We start from the raw sequence: 19,685 nt of genomic DNA, 5'->3' as shown, positions 1-19,685 counted from the left end.
AAAAGACAACCTACAGAATGGGAGAAAATATTTGCAAATGATGCAATAGACAAGGGCTTAGTCTCCAAAATATACAAACTGCTTATACAACTCAACAACAAAAACACAAACAACCCAATCGAAAAATGGGCCAAAGACCTTAATAGACATTTCTCCAAAGAAGACATACGGATGGCCAGTAGACACATGAAAAGATGCTCAACATCACTAATTATTAGAGAAATGCAAATCAAAACTACAATGAGGTACCAACTCACATCAGTCAGAATGGCAATCATTAAAAAGTCTACAAATAAATGCTGGAGAGGATGTGGAGAAAAGGGAACCCTCCTACACTGCTGGTGGGAACATAAGTTGGTACAGCCACTATGGAAAAACAGTACGGAGATTCCTCAGAAAACTAAAAATAGAATTACCGTGTGATCTAGCAGTCCCACTCCTGGGAATGTACCCAAACAAAACTATAATTCAGAAAGATACATGCGCCCCTATGTTCACAGCAGCACTGTTCACAACAGCTAAAACATGGAAACAACCTAATGTCCACCAACAGATGAATGGATAAAGAAGATGTGGTACATATATACAATGGAGTACTACTCAGCCATAAAAAAGAATGAAATAATGCCATTTGCAGCAACACGGATGCAACTAGAGATTATCATACTAAGTAAGTCAGAAAGGGAAAAACAAATACCATATAATATCACTGATATGTGGAATCTAAAATATGGCACAAATGAACCTATCTACAAAACAGAAACAGGCTCACAGACATAGAGAACAGACTTGTGGTTGCCAAGGGGGAGGGCATTGGGGGAGGGAAGGACTGGGAGTTTGGGATTAACAGATGTAAACTATTATAGATAGGATGGATAAACAAGGTCCTAATGTATATAACACAGGGAACTATATCCAATCTCCTATGATAAACCATAACGGAAGAGAATATAAAAAAAGAATGCCTGTATGTGTATAACTGAGTCACTTTTGCTGAACAGCAGAGATTGGCATCATATTGTAAATCAACTATACTTCAATAAAAAAATAAAAAAGAAAATAAAAATAAACAAATGAGACCGAATTAAACTTAAAAGCTTCTGCACAGCAAAGGAAACCATAAATGAAACGAAAAGACAACCCACAAAATGGGAGAAAATATTTGCAAACAAAGTGGCTGACAGGGATTAATTTCCAAAATATACAAACAGCTCATGCAGCTCTATGTGAAAAAACAACAACAACAAAAACCAAACAACCCAATCCAAAAATGGGCAGAAGACCTAAATAGACATTTCTCCAAAGGAGACATACAGATGGCCAAAAAGCACATGAAAAGATGCTCAACATCACTAATTATCAGAGATATGCAAATCAAAACTACAGTAAGGTATCACCTACCACCGGTCAGAATGGCCATCATCAAAAAGTCTACAAACAGTTAAGTGCTGGAGAGGGTGTGGAGAAAAGGGAACCCTCCTACACTGTTGGTGGGAATGTAAATTGGTACAACCACTATGGAGAACAGTATGGAGGTTCCTTAAAAAACTAAAAATAGAACTACCATATGATCCAGCAATCCCACTCCTTGGCATATATCTGGAGAAAGCCACAATTAGAAAATATTCATGCACCCCAATGTTCATTACAGCACTATTTACAACAGCCTAGACATGGAAGCAACCTAAATGTCCATTGACAGAGGAATGGATAAAGAAGATGTGGTACATATATACAATGGAATATTACTCAGCCATGAAAAAGAACAAAATAATGCCATTTGCAGCAACATGGACGAACCTAGAGATTATCACACTAAGTGAAGTAAGTCAGACTGAGAAAGACAATATCATATGGTATGACTCATGTGGAATCTAGTTTTTGAAAATGATACAGATGAACTTATTTACAAAACAGAAACAGACTTACAGGTATTGAAAACTTATGGTTATCAAAGAAGAAATGTGGGCAGGAGGGATAAATCAGGAGCTTGGGATTAACATACATGCACTACTATATATAAGATAAATAACCAACAAGGACCTACTGTATAGCCCAGAGAACTGTACTCAATATTCTGTGATAACCTATATGAGAAAAGAATCTGAAAAAGAATGAGTATGTGTATAACTGAATCACTCTGCTGTACACCTGAAACTAACACAACATTGCAAATCAACTACGCTCCAATAAAACTTTTTAAAGAAATTGCTAAAAATAATGGTCCCTCATTTTTCTTTTTTAAATGAGTTTTACTGAGATGTAATCCACATAGCATAGAATTCATCCTTTTAAAATGTGCAATTCAATAGTTTTTAGTATATTTACAAAGTTGTGCAACCAGCATCACTTACCTAATTTTAGAAAATTTCCCTCACCCCAGAAAGAAACCCTGTACCCCTTAGCAGTCAAACTCCATCCCCTCCTTCTCCTAGGCCCTGGCAACCACTAATGTACTTTTTTTTTTATTGGAGTATAATTGCTTTACAATGGTGTGTTAGTTTCTGCTTTATAACAAAGTGCATCAGCTATACATATACATATATCCCCATATCGCCTCCCTCTTGCGTCTCCCTCCCACCCTCCTTATCCCACCCCTCTAGGTGGTCACAAAGCACCGAGCTGATCTCCCTGTGCTATGCAGCTGCTTCCCACTAGCTATCTATTTTACATTTGGTAGTGTATATATGTCCACGCCACTCTCTAACTTCGTCCCAGCTTACCTTTCCCCCTCCCTGTGTCCTCAAGTCCATTCTCTACATCTGCGTTTTTATTCCTGTCCTGCCTCTAGGTTCTTCAGCATCTTTTTTTTTTTTTGATTCTATATATATATGTTAGCATATGGTATTTGTTTTTCTGACTTACTTCACTCTGTATGACAGACTCTGGGTCTATCCACCTCACTACAAATAACTCAATTTTGTTTCTTTTTATGGCTGAGTAATATTCCATTGTATATATGTGCCACATCTTCTTTATCCATTCATCTGTCAGTGGACACTTAGGTTGCTTCCATGTCCTGGCTATTGTAAATAGAGCTGCAATCAACATTGTGGTACATGACTCTTTTTGAATTATGGTTTTCTCTCCCTCCCTCATAATATTTAAATGAAATATTCAACTACATTACTGCAGTCTATTTTTAAGTGTTGAAAAGGATTTCCTAGAGTTATCTTACCACGTGAAGCATACGGTAAGTTTTGTTTCATATTCCTGACTGCATTTTCTCATTTCTCAGCCAAACAGGCAGGACTCGTGAGATCGCAGTGGCTTCCAGGAATTATACCCCATACACACGAGTCCTGGAGTTAACCATGAAGAAAACTCTGACTTAAGCACTTGGAGACGTGCACTTTTCACTGATGGACAAAGGCCCTGGAACCCTGCGGCCTGAAGTCTGGAAAGGGTGACTGTTGCTTCGTCCTATACACTGTTTAAGCTGCAGTGGAAACTGCTGAGGTTCTGATCCACTTCTTAAACATGAAGGAAAGTGGAGGGGGAGGGGGAAGGCAGGAGAGAGAGGTTTCAAGGTCATATTTCAAACACCCAACCAGTGTATGTACCCTGCTGTACTGGGCCGTCATTAGCTTTCCATGCGGACACTGAGTCCTGTCAGGAGAAATCCCTCACTATTTTCTGTTTTACTAGAATTCGGCTGGGAGGAAATAAGGCATTATCTTGAAATTTCATGTTACTTATTGCCAGGATCATTTGTTACAGCATGAAGGTTTTATTTACCCGTAGAAGTATTAGAGGCGGTGTTTCTCTGCTACAGGGAAGCCTGTCCACAGGAGTGCAGGCACATGGGGAAATGTGACCCTGGGAAGGAAGGGGCAGGTGTCGAGGACCTGTGCAGGGGTGTGGGAGCCTCGGCTGCAGCCGGTCCTCGTGTGGGCAAACACGCTTCATTCTGACGTGCTAACCCCTTGGTTTACTTTGTGCCTTATGCCTTTCAGGGGCCAGCTGAAATCACTGTATTTATTCAACCTGTGATTTATTTTTTCTTTCTTTCTCACTTTAACTGAAAGAGAATTTTATATGTTGTGGAAATTTAATCACTTAATGTTTCTGATATCAGTTGGTGTTTTTGTTAAAGGAATGAGTGATTTGTTCAAGCATGCTCTACTTTGATATTATAACCTATGTCACATGTTTAATAAATGCCATATATTTTGTTCTACTGATGCTATCATTGTGTCATCCATGACTGTGTAGAAGGGGTAGAGAACAGAATCGGGTTTTGGACTGTCCAGGTCAGGGCACCATAATCTTTCAATCAGTACAGTCCTTAGAATCATTTATAAACCGTAAGAGAAGGGGTGTGTGTGTGTGTGTGTGTGTGTGTGTGTGTGTGTGTGTGTCTTTAAACACTGAAATTTATCTAGTTAACCTACCTTCTAGAAACACTAAGATGCATTCATGTTTATAAAATTAAAAAAATCATTTTTACTTAAAAAAAAAAAAAATCATGCTCCCTTGTGCCCAAACTCTCTACCCCTTACTCCCCCGCTTAAAAAAAAAGCCAAAGAAAGAAAGCAAAGCAACTCAGTTGAGTAAATCACCACAAGTCAGGACAGTGTCAAGAGGAAAACGCATACTTTGAAACCAAATTTTTATTTAAATTGTGGTTGTGGGACCTTGGGCATGTCATCAAAGCTCTCTGAATATCAACTTCATGTTCTAAAAACTTGGGATAATCACACCTACCCGGTGCTCACTTCGGCAGCACATATACTAAAATTGGACCAATACAGCGAAGATTAGCATGGCCCCTGAGCAAGGATGACACGCAAATTCATGCAGCATTCCATATTTTTTCCACAAAGTAAACTTAAAATGGCTTAAAGACTTAAACATAAGACATGACACCATAAAACTTCTAGACGTGAACACAGGCAAAACATTCTCCAACATAAATCGTACCAATGTTTTCTTAGATCAGTCTCCCAAGGCAATAGAAATAAAAATAAACAAATGGGACCTAATCAAACTTACAAGCTTTTGCACAGCAAAGGAAACCATAAAAAAAATCCAAAAAGACAACTTACAGTATGGGAGAAAATATTTGCAAACAATGTGACCAATAAGGGCTTAATTTCCAAAATACACAAACAGCTCATACAACTCAATAACAAAAAAAAAAACAACCCAATCCAAAAATGGGCAGAAGACCTAAATAGACATTTCTCCAAAGAAGAAACACAGATAACCAATAGGCACTTGAAAAGATGCTCAACATCACCAATTATTAGAGAAATGCAAATCAAAACTACAATGAGGTACCAACTCACACCAGTCAGAATGGCCATCGTTAAAAATTCTACAAGTAACAAATGCTGGAGAGGGTGTGGAGAAAGGGAACCCTCCTACATTGTTGGTGGGAATGAAAGTTACTGCAGCCACTATGGAAAATGATGTGGAGATTCCTCAGAAAACTAAAAATAGAATTACCATATGATCCAGCAATCCTATTCCTGGCCATATATCTGGACAAAACTATAATTCAAAAAGAAACATGCACCTCTATGTTCACAGCAGCACTATTCACAATAGCCAAAACATGGAAACGACCTAGGTGTCCATCAATAGATGGATAAAGAAGATATGGTACATATATACAATGGATCACTATTACTCAGTCATAAAAAAGAATGAAATAATGCCATTTGCAGCAACATGGATGCAACTGGAGATTATCATACTGAGTGAAGTAAGTTAGAAAGAGAAAGACAAATACCATATGTTATCACTTATATGTGGAATCTAAAATATGACACAAATGAACCTATGAAACAGAATCTCGGACATAGAGAAGAGACTGGTGGTTGCCAAGGGGGAGGGTGTTGGGGGAGGGATGGAGTGGCAGGTTGGGGTTAGCAGATGTAAGCTTTCATACATAGAATGCACAAAAAACAAGGTCCTACTGTATACCACAGAGAACTATGTTCAATATCCTATGATAAACCATAATGGAAAAGAATATATATATCTATAACTGAATCACTTTGCTGTACAGCAGTAATTAACACAACACTGTAAATCAACTACACTTCAACTCAAAAAAAGAAAATCACACCTGATAGGCCAACGTGAGTGCCAACTGAGGTAGGTCACGCAGAGGCCTGGCCTGGGGATGGACGCAGAGGAGGGTGCTGCCATTCTGAGGTGTGTTTTAAAGCACTGTTGACTCCTGGCTACCTTCACTCTTTGAGCTGCTCTAGCATGAGAAACCGTTTCCTAGCGCAGCCCCAAGGAGGAGCATTTCAGGAAAAGGCAGGCCTTGGGACCAGGAGGTAGGGAAGCAGGACTCAGAGTGGCAGAAGGTATGGCAACCCCTGGGCCCCTGGAGAAGCTGGTGTGGAAACAGCTCCTAAATGAAACACGGCATAAAGAATGTCGGTTTTAATACAACAAAGACTGTTCTGCAAGCACTCCACATCACCGACCCCGTCCCGTTTTTTCTTTTCTTAAAACAGTCAAAAAAAGGGAAAAAATTAGTGATTTTAAATTCAAAGGATGCCAGGGATCATTCCATAGCATTAAAAGTGTCCCTGGGCCCTTCATACTTTTATATACCTTCAACATGTGGAGAATTTTAAAGATTATTTGAACTGTTTAGAAAGACCACTGAAGAGACTTCCTCAGTGGTACAGACTTGAAACTGAAAAAAACCAGAGCTGATCCTTCTCAACCCTTTGTCAAAATTAGTGACACTCAACCCACCGTCTGAAAGAGTGCCGTTTGGTCTTCAACCTCCTCATAAGCACGGGTATCGTGTAGAACTAGGGGAATGATCTCTAATATTACACAGCAAATTTATCTAACTGAAATGAAAAACAGCAGTGTGTTAAGTTTTTTTTTAAAAAATGTATTCCTATGATAATGCCTCAATTAATATTCTCATTCCAATCCTTCCAGACTTTCTTAAACACACCCCCCTCCCCCATTCATTTTGTTTTAGCACACATAGGACCCTATACTGAGAAGCAGAATCGTGGTATTCAGGAACGTGGGCTCTGGAGACTGTTTCAGCTTAGTCACTAGTGTGTGGCTTGAGCACAGAACCTCTTTGAGTCCCTGTAAAATGGGATCAGTAACAGTTCTTTCCCAACTGTCACTGTGTGCAGATTAAATGAGCTAATATCTGTGGAGTTCTTAGAATAGTGCTTGGCACATAGTAAGCACTTGGTAAGTGCTACCTATTATCACTACATACTTTTGTAACCACATATATAATCACTTATATATCATTCTATATAGATACAGATGTGTAGAGCTACACCACTGTTTCTTACAGCTAGCTGGATTCCAGTTTATTGAGGTACTATGGTTTATTTGACCTATCCCCTGATGTTGGAATTTTGGAGGCTGTCTTTACTCTTTTTAAAGCAATCCTCTGCTGAACCGTCTTGTACACATGTCTTTGTACACTTGCCTAGGATAAATTCCTAGAAGAGGAATCGCTGGGTCACAAGTTAAGGCACATTTAAGTCTTTTCATGTACGTGGTTCCAACTTGGCCTCTGGAAATTGGAGTCCACTGAAAGCTCTCACCAACAGTATGAGGATGTTCTTTCCTGACTGCTGCCAACACTGGGAGTGAGAAATGAAGGTGTGTATAAAATTGCCTGCTTTACGCAGGCACGCCCCCCCAAACAGGCAGTGAATAAAGTTCCTTCAGGATATTGCCTTTGGATACCTGAGCTCGGGACCGTGCAGGTGTGAGATGCAGGCCTTTAAGTGTCCTCAGGGCCCAGAGAGTACCGGGCAGCCGAATGGAAACAGGACTGGGCTTACTTAGAAGAAGCTGGTGTCCCAGTCAGAAGCAAGAGTCAGCCATTGGGACAAAAAATTCAGGCCATGTGCCTGACATGGGGTTTGAGTCTGGGTGGCACATGCCCCAGAGGGTTCCTTTCAGGGCTAGCTGGGAAGAGAGGAACATTTGGGAAGTCTCTGGAGTTTGGTGATGTGACATGGTCTCCCCGACAGAGGGTGCACCAACCAAGACTGACCCTGAGCTGGTCCACGTGTCTGTCTACTCTGGGCACCCTCTTTCTCCCCAGCAAATGCCATTGGCCTGCTCCAGGAGTTCTAGGGTGCTTCCCAAGACAGAGGGTGGGGTGAGGGGTGTGACAGGAAGGGCAGGATTCCTTCCTGTCCTACTTCAGGCCACATCAGACCATAGTGATCTCCCTGACATCCAGACTCAGAGGCCCAGTTCAGTTCAAGCAGTGCATGCCAGGTGCTGGGGACACACAGATGTGTACCCTCAATACCCTCATCCTCATCGAAAATTATTCCCAGTGAGTCTGTCTCCTCCTAGTCTTTGATGTCTCTGAATCCCAGGGGTACTTTTTTCCTGCTCCCCTCTTTTCTACTCTCACATCAAATGACTGACCATCATGTCCATTTCCTTTCTCTCCATCCATGTAAGCTCCTTAGGGGCAGTTTCCTATAAAGGAGGGGACTCATTCCACACCTCAACAAGCATGGAGAAATCTACAAATGAAAAGTATCCAGAAGGAGGCTTCGCTGGGGGAAGTAAAGGAGACCAAGAGTTACGGACCTAGGCACAGCATGCAAGCAGTCAATCTTCATAGCAGTTCTGTGTAGAAAATGTCACTACCACCATTTTGTGGTTAAGGAAACGGAAACTCAAAGAGAGATGAAAATTGCCTGAAACCACCCAGGCCCGTCTGATTCCAGAACAGGGGTGGGAAGCCTGGAGTCGGTATTGCCACTAAATTGCAATACTCCCTTGGGCAGGTCACCTCTGCTCTCAGGTGCAGGGCTCCCATGAGCAGCTCTGCCTAGGAAGGAAATGGAATTCCACCCGCCCCCACACCCCGCCCCGCACAGGCCTGCTGTGATGATCATGCGAAGCAGCATGGGAAAAGTTTCCAGCACTGCGCCAGAGACATGCCTACAATCGATACCAACAATTGACCCCTGCTATTGGTACTAGTCACTACTGTGAAGGAGGTATTGCACATGAATATTTTTAAACCCAAGGGTTTCCTCTTATTGGACACACATTAGAGACAACGAATAATGCTTACTTGTGAGTAGGATTGTGCAGAAGGAAAGTAGGGCAAAAAAAAAAATTGTGTCTGGATAAACATAAGATTAAATAAACCACAGACTCCTTTTCCTTATATGGAAATTTGAGAATAACTCACTTGACTTTGTCAGAGGAGGACAAGCCCCAAAGAAAGACTGGAGATATGTTTCTGGAAAGAGAGACCAGAGGCAAAGAGACCACAGGGAGATGGCTGCAAAGTTTGGAGGTAATTTGTTAGGCAGGATTAGATTACTAATACATGGTATGAAGTTTAAATCAAAGAGGTTTTTGCATATGGATGTCCAATTAATTGTTTTAGCACCATTTGTTGAAAAGACTACCCATTTTCCACTGAATTGGCCTTGTACCACTGTTGGAAATCAACTGCCCATACATGCATAGGTCTATTTCTATACACTCTGTTATATTGATCTAGTTGTCTATCTTAACACCAGTCCCACACTCTCTTGATTACCGTAGCTTTATCTTAAGCCCTTGAAGTCACGTAGTATAGGCTTTTCAACTCTGTTCTTTTTCAAAGTTGTTTTGGCTATTCTAGGACCTTTGAATTTCCATATGAATTTTACAGTCTGTCAGTTTCTACCTATGGGCTGCTGGAATTCTGACTGACACTGCACTGAATAGATAGATCCCCAAGGAGAAAACCAAGAGCCACTGCTGAGTATCAGGCCAACTTGCAGCTGGTGGGACTAGGTGAGTTCCTGAATGCTGGGGCTGCTTCTCTCTTCTTCAGTTGGGAAGGTACCAGGTAAAAAACTTCCATAATGTATTCAGATGAAGGTATAGTATAATCTTTGTGGAATTCTGAACAAAATAAGAAACATTAATTTGTGCCCAAAGGCCATAAAACTGATGTAATTTGAATGCAATAAAATATAAATAAATGGCAAACAGTTCTTAGGGGTTTTCTCTTAATTTTTCAACACATACTTTTGAGTTTTAACATACAGCATTTACAGCATTCACCTTCCTGAATTAGGGGTGTGGGGGGCTGAGAAATAATTAGTAGGCAATTTTTTGGCCCTGGGACTTTTCTTGTAAATGTTTTCTTTGGCAGCCATTCTCTTGAGAACAGGAAGTTACTCTCTTGTTACAGATTTAAGACTTTTCTGAGCCAAATAACAGAAAGCTGGATTAGTTCTGAAATGAAGGGGGAAAAAAACAACTCTTGGCTCTTGCTGGAGATTAATGACATCTTGCAAATATTTTAATTCTCCCTTTTCCCCTCTAACTTGCCACCTCCTAAACAATGCATGTTCAGCCTGAAAAATGTTAACTGGTCACTTTGTGGCCCAACCCTAAAATAAAATATCTTTATGGTATCCACAACTTTATTTAAACATTTTTGGAGGGCTGGGGGAAGGAAATAAGGGCTGTCTCAAGTTGACCTTTTTTATCACAAAATCCCAATACGGAATTTAAAACAGAAAACGTAGTTGTAAAGATGCTAATGTTTCTACACTAATCATAAAGATTCATAATTTTCTTTGACCTTTTATTTTATTTTTTTTAATTTTTTTTCTTTGACCTTTTAAAATGGCTTTTGCTATAGATAAAAATGTTCAATCAAGCTTTGTAAACAAACTCTATATATTATTAGAGATGCTTGCAAACAATTTCTTAGCAATTGTTCAAAATAACAGGATTATATCCTTTGACTAGAGCATTTATTAGTCTGACTACAAATCATGCAAACTGGTTTTTCCCAGAAAAGGTTAAGTTCTTTTGAATTAATATCCGCTTTTTACACTTGATTCTAGCAAAAACAAACCGCCCCCCCCAAAACCAAACTTGCAATATCAATGAAGTTTACAATCTGTGGGGACATTAACTCTATGAATCACCTGACAACCATTTGTAGGGATTCCTTTTTTGGGGGGGGCAGGGGGGCCACACCGCACAACATGCAGGATCTTAGTTCCCTGATCAGGGATCGAACCCGTGCCCCCTGCAATGGAAGCGTGGAATCCTAACCATTGGACCGCCAAGGAATTCCCTGTAGAGATTCTTAAAACACAGAAGGCCTTAGGAAAACAGGTTTAGAGGTAAAGAACACCTTCCTATAACAAGTGATCTAGGAAGTGATCGAGAAGTTTCCATGGTATCACAGTCATCCTTCAGTATCAAGAGAAGGTGGGGGAATTGGTTCCAGGCCCCACATTCCCACAAATACCAAAATCCACAGATGCTCAAGCCTGTTATGTAAAATGGTGTAGTATTTGCATAAACTTATGCACATTTTCTCGTATAATTTAAATCATCTCTAGATTATTTACAATACCTAATACAATGTAAATGCTTTGTAAATAGTTTCCCACTCACAGGCAAATTCAAGTTTTGCTTTTTGGAACTTTCCAGAATTGTTTTTTCTTTTTCTGAATATTTTGGTTCCAAGGTTTGTTGAATCCGTGGATGTGGAACCCACATATATGGATGACTGACTGTAATTGCAGCCTCTCAAAAAAGAAAAAGAGTTGGCCCACGTTTTTCATTTATACTTGCATCACACACCCAAATGTCCTGGTGCCCAGGAAGTCTGCATCAAGGTGGCAAGGGTCTGTGGTAGGATAATGGGGGTGAGTGGCTGGTGGCAGGAAGAGGCAAGAAGGGTGTTCACCAGGATTATAAGTACATGTCCATCTTAAAGTCACTCAAATTCATTATTTTGAAAAACCCTGCTGCTGAGCAAATTCATCTGTAGATTGGATGTGGCCAAAGACCCGGAATCTGCAACCCTTTATTTACATTATCTAATGTTTTTCTTTCTGTGCATTATAAAGAAAATACTTATTCCTTCAAACCACCTTTTTCCCGAGTCAGCTTGAAGTGATGTTCCTCCCACATCATTCATTACCCTTTGCCTGTCTTCTGCTATTTTGACAACTTCAGGTTTTTTTAACCTTATAAACAATCTTAAATTACTCAGAGCTGTCATCCATTAGATATAAAAATTAAATTAAGCCCAAGAATTCTAGGTGATGGAAAACATGATCCAGTCCCACAAGATACGGGCAACCACAGGAGTCCAGCAAAGGTTGATAATACCCTAAACTTCATCAATGTTGGATGACTATTTATTTAAAGGGAGCTACCTGCTTCCTGGTTTACTGCATACCAAATATTTCTTCAACATTTACGAACTTAAATAGATGCAGATGTTGTCAAAGAATAACATCAGTCATCCTCGAATACTATAATTTAAGCACTGAAATGCACCTTGGAGTTTGTCTGGTTCAATACCCTCATTTTAAATGGGAGAAAACTGAGGCCTGGGGAAATTAACTGGCCACAAAGTTAGCGGTACACAAACCCTCTCCTCCCAAAATCATGGTTGGAGATTGACAAATTTCACCACCACCCCTTCACTTCTCTGGTCTGTATCACCTTTACTGTCTATATACTATGCTTGACTATTCTCTCCTCCAAATTTTGGAGAAGAAAATCAAGGATGACATTTTTTTCCTTGGTCATTCTCCCAACTCTATATTATATGGGCATCCCTTGCTCCTTTTCTCCTATTCCCCCTAGCTGAAGCTTTTCAGAGCTAGCTGTGTTCTTCTAAGCCAGAAAATTACAGGTGACCAGATACTTGATTCCGGCCAGGTCTCATGAGAGGAGAAGGGCGGTCAGTTTTCTCTAAGTCCATTTCGCTGCCGATCACCAGTTTCTTTATTTTATGGCCTCTGATGTACATCAGATTCCAAAGAGTGAGACATACAGTGTGCCAGCACTGTGGTAGAGACCTGGTTCTACTTTCCCTCCACTAACAGCACAACTCTAAAATCCCTCTCCCATGAAACTTGAAAGGAAATTATTAAATCTCACCCTTTAGTGACTTTGCAAATTACCTCCCTTAAACAATGTACGGGATATTTTATGAAGAATCTTAGACAAGGCCCACTTACGTATAGGAGGGTCTGCCCTCCAGCATGGAATCTGAACCAATTCTAAGCAAACTTTGGTTTTGACATCCTCCCTTTTTGCCTGGCCTACATATTCTCCAAATTGTGAAAAGGAGGCCTTCTGTGGTCTTCCTGCCACCTGAACTCTCTGTTATAACACTTTCTCTGGTCTACTCTTCCTCTCCAATTGCTCAAAAGTCTCTCCATTTTCTCGCTTTCCCTCCTAACAAAGCCCACTCTTTTAGTGCAAGTCATCACCTCAGCTAGCCTTTTGTGAGAAAGCCATTTGGAACAAATTCACACTCAACTGTAAATGACTGATAGGCCACAACCCTTCTAGAAATATCTACTGTCTCAAAGGAAGATCCTTTTTAACCTAGTAATTTTCTTATTGGTGGAATTTTAGCCAATGCATCAAAGGGAAGTGAAATAAGTCGGGAGAGGGGAAGATATTTTACATCTTATTCAAGATTCTGTCTCCTGAAACAGACTCAGACATAGAGAATAGACTTGTGGTTGCCAAGGGGGAGGGGTTTGTGAGAGGGAAGGATTGGGAGTTTGGGATTAGCAGATGCAAACTAGTTTATATAGGATGGATAAACAACAAGGTTCTACCCTATAGTACAGGGAACTATATTCAATATCCTGTGATAAACCATAATGGAAAAGAATATATAACTGAATCACTTTGCTGTACAGCAGAAATTAACACAACACTGTAGATCAACTATCCTTCAATAAAATGTAAAAAAAGAAAAAAAAAGATTGTCTCCTAATGGGAGAGGGAGGAGGAAGAGCCTCAGCTACAGGGTCTGTATATTCTGTACCACACAGCAGTACATGCGAGCTTTCAAGGACTTTTTTTTCTGATTTGTGAGTTTATTCATATGAAAAATCATAGAAAGGTGTTATTCAATCACCATTAGTCACATATCTAACCATTAATCTTCATTAATGTTGCTAATTACAAAGTAAATCACCTGAACTTTAGAGAATCAAACATTTAATTTTTTTTCCTGAATTCTCTCTTCACATGCTAACAAAAATATCATAAAACACTGTGGTGGCCTGAAATGGGAAATTTGTCACCAAACAACACTCAACCGTGTGAAAGTCTGAAGAGATAAGAATTCTTTCCCTTTGACTTGAACCTTATTTGGCTGGAATTTTCTCACCAGAGTCTTCCTATTTTTTTTTCCATGGGCAACTGCCCCCTTGATTAATCCCATTTCCCTCAGTCTTAGTTTTTCCAAGCAGCTGAGCAAACAAAGATGCAGGCAGCCATTTTAACGTACTTCCTCCCTCAAGCCCTCTGGGATGGGCCGTCTGTTCATCCTGTTCATAAACCAATGGCCTGAATGTGCTTGGAGAAAGCAGCAAGGATCTTCTGTCAGGATTAATTTTAATAGCCCACAGTCTGTCACTGGGGAATCACAGCCCTGGTAATTGGCTTTAAATTACTATTTGCTGATAAAGAGGGAGATATGAGCTGAAAAGTTGGTTCCTCATTTCAAACAGTTTGGATAACTAATGCAAGAATTTACTTTTAGTGTGGAGTGCATGCACTTTACAGCCTAAACCCTTGGGTAGCTGAAGAAAACCTTTTGTTGCAGTGGGATCACAACTGAAATACAAAGAGGAGAAATGTGACATTTTGTAGAAGTATAGAATTTTAGAACTGGAAGGGAAACGAATCTGTGAATTCTGCAGATGGCTTCACAGGCGAATTCTATCAAACATTTAGAGAGGAGCTAACACCTATCCTTCTCAAACTATTCCAAAATATAGCAGAGGGAGGAACACTCCGAAATTTGTTCTACGAGGCCACCATCACCCTGATACCAAAACCAGACAAAGATATCACAAAAAAAGAAAATTACAGACCAATATCACTGATGAACATAGATGCAAAAATCCTCAACAAAATACTAGCCAACAGAATCCAACAACGCATCAAAAGGATCATACACCATGATCAAGTGGGATTTGTCCTAGGAATGCAAGGATTCTTCAATATACACAAATCAATGTGATATACAATATTAACAAATTAAGGAATAAAAACCATATGATCATCTCAATAGATGCAGGAAAAGCTTCTGACAAAATTCAACACTCATTTATGATAAAAACTACCCAGAAAATGGGCACAGAGGGAACCTACCTCAACATAATAAAGGCCATATATGACAAACCAACAGCTAATATCATTCTCAATGGTGAAAAACTGAAAGCATTTCCACTAAGATCAGGAACAACATAAGGATGTCCACTCTCGCCAATGTTATTCGACATAGTTTTGGAAGTCCTAGCCATGGCAATCAGAAGAAAAAGAAATAAAATGAATACAAACTGGAAAAGAAGAAGTAAAACTGTCACTGTTTGCAGATGACATGATACTATACATAGAAAATCTTAAAGATGCCACCAGAAAACTACTAGAGCTAATCAATGAATTTGGTAAAGTTGCAGGATACAAAATTAATGCACAGAAATCTCTTGTATTCCTATACACTAACAACGATAGATCAGAAAGAGAAATTAAGGAAACAATCCTATTCACCATTGCAACAAAAAGAATAAAATACCTAGGAATAAACCTACCTAAAGAGGCAAAAGACCTGTACTCAGAGAACAATAAAACACTCATGAAAGAAATCAAAGATGACATAAACAGATGGAGAAATACACCATGTTCTTGGATTGGAAGAATCAGTATTGCGCAGATGACTATACTACCCAAAGCAATCTACAGATTCAATGCAATCCCTATCAAATTACTTATGGCATTCATCACAGAATTAGAAAAAACAATTTTACAGTTTGTATGGAAACACGAAAGATCCCAAAGAGCCAAATCAATCTTGAGAAACAAAAACGGAGCTGAAGGAATCAGGATCCCCGACTTCAAACTATACTACAAAGCTATAGGAATAAGACAGTATGGTACCAGAACAAAAACATAAATATACATCAATTGTACAGTAATAGAAAGCCCAGAGATAAACCCACGCACATGTAGTCACCTAATTTATGACAAAGGAGGCAAGAACATACAATGGAGAAAAGACAGCCTCTTCAATAAGTGGTGCTAGGAAAACTGGACAGCTACATTTAAAAGAATGAAATTAGAACACTCCCTAACACCATACACAAAAATAAACTCAAAGTGGATTAAAGATGTAAATGTAAGACTGGACACTATAAAACTCTTAGAGGAAAACATAGTAAAAACACTCTTCGACATAAACCACAGCAAGATCTTTTTTGACTCACCTCCTAGAGTAATGAAAATAAAAACAAAATTAAAAAAATAGGACCTAATTAAACTTAAAAGCTTTTGCACAGTGAAGGAAACCATAAACAAGACAAAAAGAAAACCCTCAGAATGGGAGAAAATATTTGCAAAGGAAGCAACAAAGGATTAATCTCCAAAATACACAAATAGCTCATTGAGCTCAATATCAAAAAAACAAACAACCCAATCAAAAAATGGGCAGAAGAGTTAAATAGACCTCTCTCCAAGGAGGACATACAGGTGGCCAAGGGGCATATGAAAGGATGCTCAACATCACTAATTATTAGAGAAATGCAAATCAAAACTACACTGAGGTATCACCTCACACCAGTCAGAATGGCCATCATCAAAAAGTCTACAAACAATAAATGCTGGAGAGTGTGTGGAGAAAAGGGAACCCTCCTGCACTGTTGGTGGGAATGTAGATTGATACAGCCACTATAGAGAACAGTGTGGAGGTTCCTTAAAAACTAAAAATAGAACTACCATACGACCCAGCAATCCCACTACTGGGCATATACCCTGAGAAAACCATAATTCAAAACGACACATGTACCCCAATGTTCACTGCAGCACTATTTACAATAGCCAGGTCATAAAAACAACCTGAATGTCCAACGACAGATGAATGGATAAAGAAGATGTGGTACAGAGGATCGGTGCCAACCGGCACTCACCAGCCGGAGAGGCTTGTCTGCTCCCCCACCGGGGCGGGTGGGGCTGGGAGCTGAGGCTCAGGCTTCGGTTGGAGCGCAAGGAGAGGACTGGGGTTGGCGGCGTGAACACAGCCTGCAGGGGGTTAGTGTGCCACGGCTGGCCGGAAGGGAGTCCGGGGAAAAGTCTGGACCTGCCAAAGAGGCAAGAGGCTCTTTCTTCCCTCTTTGTTTCCTGGTGCGCGAGGAGAGAGGATTAAGAACGCTGCATAAAAGGAGCTCCAGAGACGGGCGCGAGCCGCGGCTAAAAGCGCGGACCCCAGAGACAGGCATGAGACGCTAAGACTGCTGCTGCCGCCACCAAGAAGCCTGTGTGCGAGCACAGGTCACTATCCACACCCCCCTTCTGGAGAGCCTGTGCAGCCTGCCACTGCCAGGGTACCGGGATCCAGGGACAACTCCCCCGGGAGAACGCATGGCGCGCCTCAGGCTGGCGCAACGTCACGCCGGCCTCTGCCGCCGCAGACTCGCCCTGCACTCCGTGCCCCTCCCTCCCCCCGGCCTCAGTGGGCCAGAGCCCCCGAATAAGCAGCTCCTTTAACCCTGTCCTGTCTGAGCAAAGAACAAACGCCCTCCGGCGACCTACACGCAGAGGCGGGGCCAAATCCAAAGCTGAGCCCCTGAGAGCTGTGAGAAAAAAGAAGAGAAAGGGAAATCTCTCCCAGCAGCCTCAGAAGCAGCGTATTAAAGCTCCACAACCAATTTGATGTACCCTGCATCTGTGGAATACATGAATAGACAACAAATCATCCCAAATTAATGAGGTGGACTTTGAGAGGAAGATTTATGATTTTTTTCCCCTTTTCCTTTTTTCCGTGTGGATGAAACGCTCTTGGTGCTGCAGCCAGGAGTCAGTGCTGTGCCTCTGAGGTGGGAGAGCCAACGTCAGGACACTGGTCCACAAGAGACCTCCCAGCTACACATAATATCAAATGGCGAAAATCTCCCAGAGATCTCTGTCTCAACACCAGCACCCAGCTTCACTCAACGACCAGCAAGCTACAATGCTGAACATACTATGCCAAACAACTAGCAAGACAGGAACACAACCCCACCCATTAGCAGAGAGGCTGCCTAAAATCATAATAAGTCCACAGACACCCCAAAACACACCACCAGACGTGGACCTGCCCACCAGAAAGACAAGATGCAGCCTCATCCACCAGAACACAGGCACGAGTCCCCTCCACAAGGAAGCCTACACAACCCACTGAACCAACCTTAGCCACTGGGGACAGACACCAAAAACAATGGGAACAATGAACCTGCAGCCTGCAAAAAGGAGACCGCAAACACAGTAAGATAAGCAAAATGAGAAGACAGATAAACACACAGCAGATGAAGGAGCAAGATAAAAACCCACCGGACCTAACAAATGAAGAGGAAACAGGCAGTCTACCTGAAAAAGAATTCAGAATAATGATAGTAAAGATAATCCAAAATCTTGGAAATAGAATAGACAAAATGCAAGAAACATTTAACAAGGACCTAGAAGAACTAAAGATGAAACAAACAACGATGAACAACACAATAAATGAAATTAAAAATCTCTAGATGGGATCAATAGCAGAATAACTGAGGCAGAAGAACGGATAAGTGACCTGGAAGATAAAATAGTGGAAATAACTACTGCAGAGCAGAATAAAGAAAAAAGAATGAAAAGAACTGAGGACAGCCTCAGAGACCTGGGACAACATTAAATGCACCAACATTCGAATTATAGGGGTTCCAGAAGAAGAAGAGAAAAGGAAAGGGACTGAGAAAATATTTGAAGAGATTCTAGTTGAAAACTTCCCTAATACGGGAAAGGAAATAGTTGATCAAGTCCAGGAAGCACAGAGAGTCCCATACAGGATAAATCCAAGGAGAAATACGCCAAGACACGTATTAATCAAACTATCAAAAATTAAATACAAAGAAAACATATTAAAAGCAGCAAGGGAAAAACAACAAATAACACACAAGAGAATCCCCATACGGTTAACAGCTGATCTTTCAGCAGAAACTCTGCAAGCCAGAAGGGACTGGCAGGGCATATTTAAAGTGAAGAAGGAGAAAAACCTGCAGCCAAGATTACTCTACCCAGCACGGATCTCATTCAGATTTGATGGAGAAATTAAAACCTTTACAAACAAGCAAAAGCTGAGAGAGTTCAGCACCACCAAACCAGCTCTACAACAACTGCTAAAGGAACTTCTCTAGGCAAGAAACACAAGAGAAGTAAAGGACCTACAATAACGAACCCAAAACAATTAAGAAAATGGGAATCGGAACATACATATCGATAATTACCTTAAATGTAAATGGATTAAATGCTCCCACCAAAAGACACAGATTGGCTGAATGGATACAAAAACAAGACCCATATATTTGCTGTCTACAAGAGACCCACTTCAGACCTAGAAACACATACAGACTGAAAGTAATGGGATGGAAAAAGTTATCTCATGCAAATGGAAACCAAAAGAAAGCTGGAGTAGCAATTCTCATATCAGACAAAATAGACTTTAAAATAAAGACTATTAGAAGAGACAAAGAAGCACACTACATAATGATCAAGGGATCGATCCAAGAAGAAGATATAACAATTGTAAATATTTATGCACCCAACATAGGAGCATCTCAATACATAAGGCAAATACTAACAGCCATAAAAGGGGAAATCGACAGTAACACATCCATAGTAGGGGA

At 40.6% G+C, this 19,685-nt stretch overlaps 1 protein-coding gene, 1 long non-coding RNA gene and 1 other non-coding gene across 4 annotated transcripts in view; 2 read left to right on the top strand and 1 right to left on the bottom strand.

Annotated features, from left to right (window-relative positions):
• Positions 1-19,685, top strand: part of MYZAP (myocardial zonula adherens protein) — a 130,651-nt gene that overhangs the window by 95,667 nt on the left and 15,299 nt on the right. The window contains exon 13 of one of the 2 annotated variants that reach the window (XM_022579596.3): positions 3,239-4,180. The exons of the other annotated variant lie outside the window; for it this stretch is intronic. Coding sequence (XP_022435304.1) covers positions 3,239-3,335 — 97 coding nt within the window. The 3' untranslated portion in view covers positions 3,336-4,180. Of the gene's footprint in view, positions 1-3,238; positions 4,181-19,685 lie in introns of those variants that run through there. 2 annotated transcript variants of the gene reach the window in all.
• The window catches only part of LOC111177658 (uncharacterized), an 88,527-nt gene that overhangs the window by 60,523 nt on the left and 8,319 nt on the right, over positions 1-19,685 (bottom strand). The window lies entirely within an intron of this gene.
• Positions 4,711-4,817, top strand: LOC115802776 (U6 spliceosomal RNA). The gene has a single exon (XR_004023327.1). It is a non-coding gene; the product is annotated as a U6 spliceosomal RNA (small nuclear RNA).

Source organism: Delphinapterus leucas, chromosome 2 (assembly GCF_059928025.1).
Source record: "Delphinapterus leucas isolate spDelLeu-1000000601 "Yukka" chromosome 2, BTC_Dleu_Yukka2, whole genome shotgun sequence".
Taxonomy (NCBI): domain Eukaryota; kingdom Metazoa; phylum Chordata; class Mammalia; order Artiodactyla; family Monodontidae; genus Delphinapterus; species Delphinapterus leucas.
Note: the sequence above shows the minus strand (reverse complement) of the source record. Positions and strands in the feature narration are given on the sequence as shown.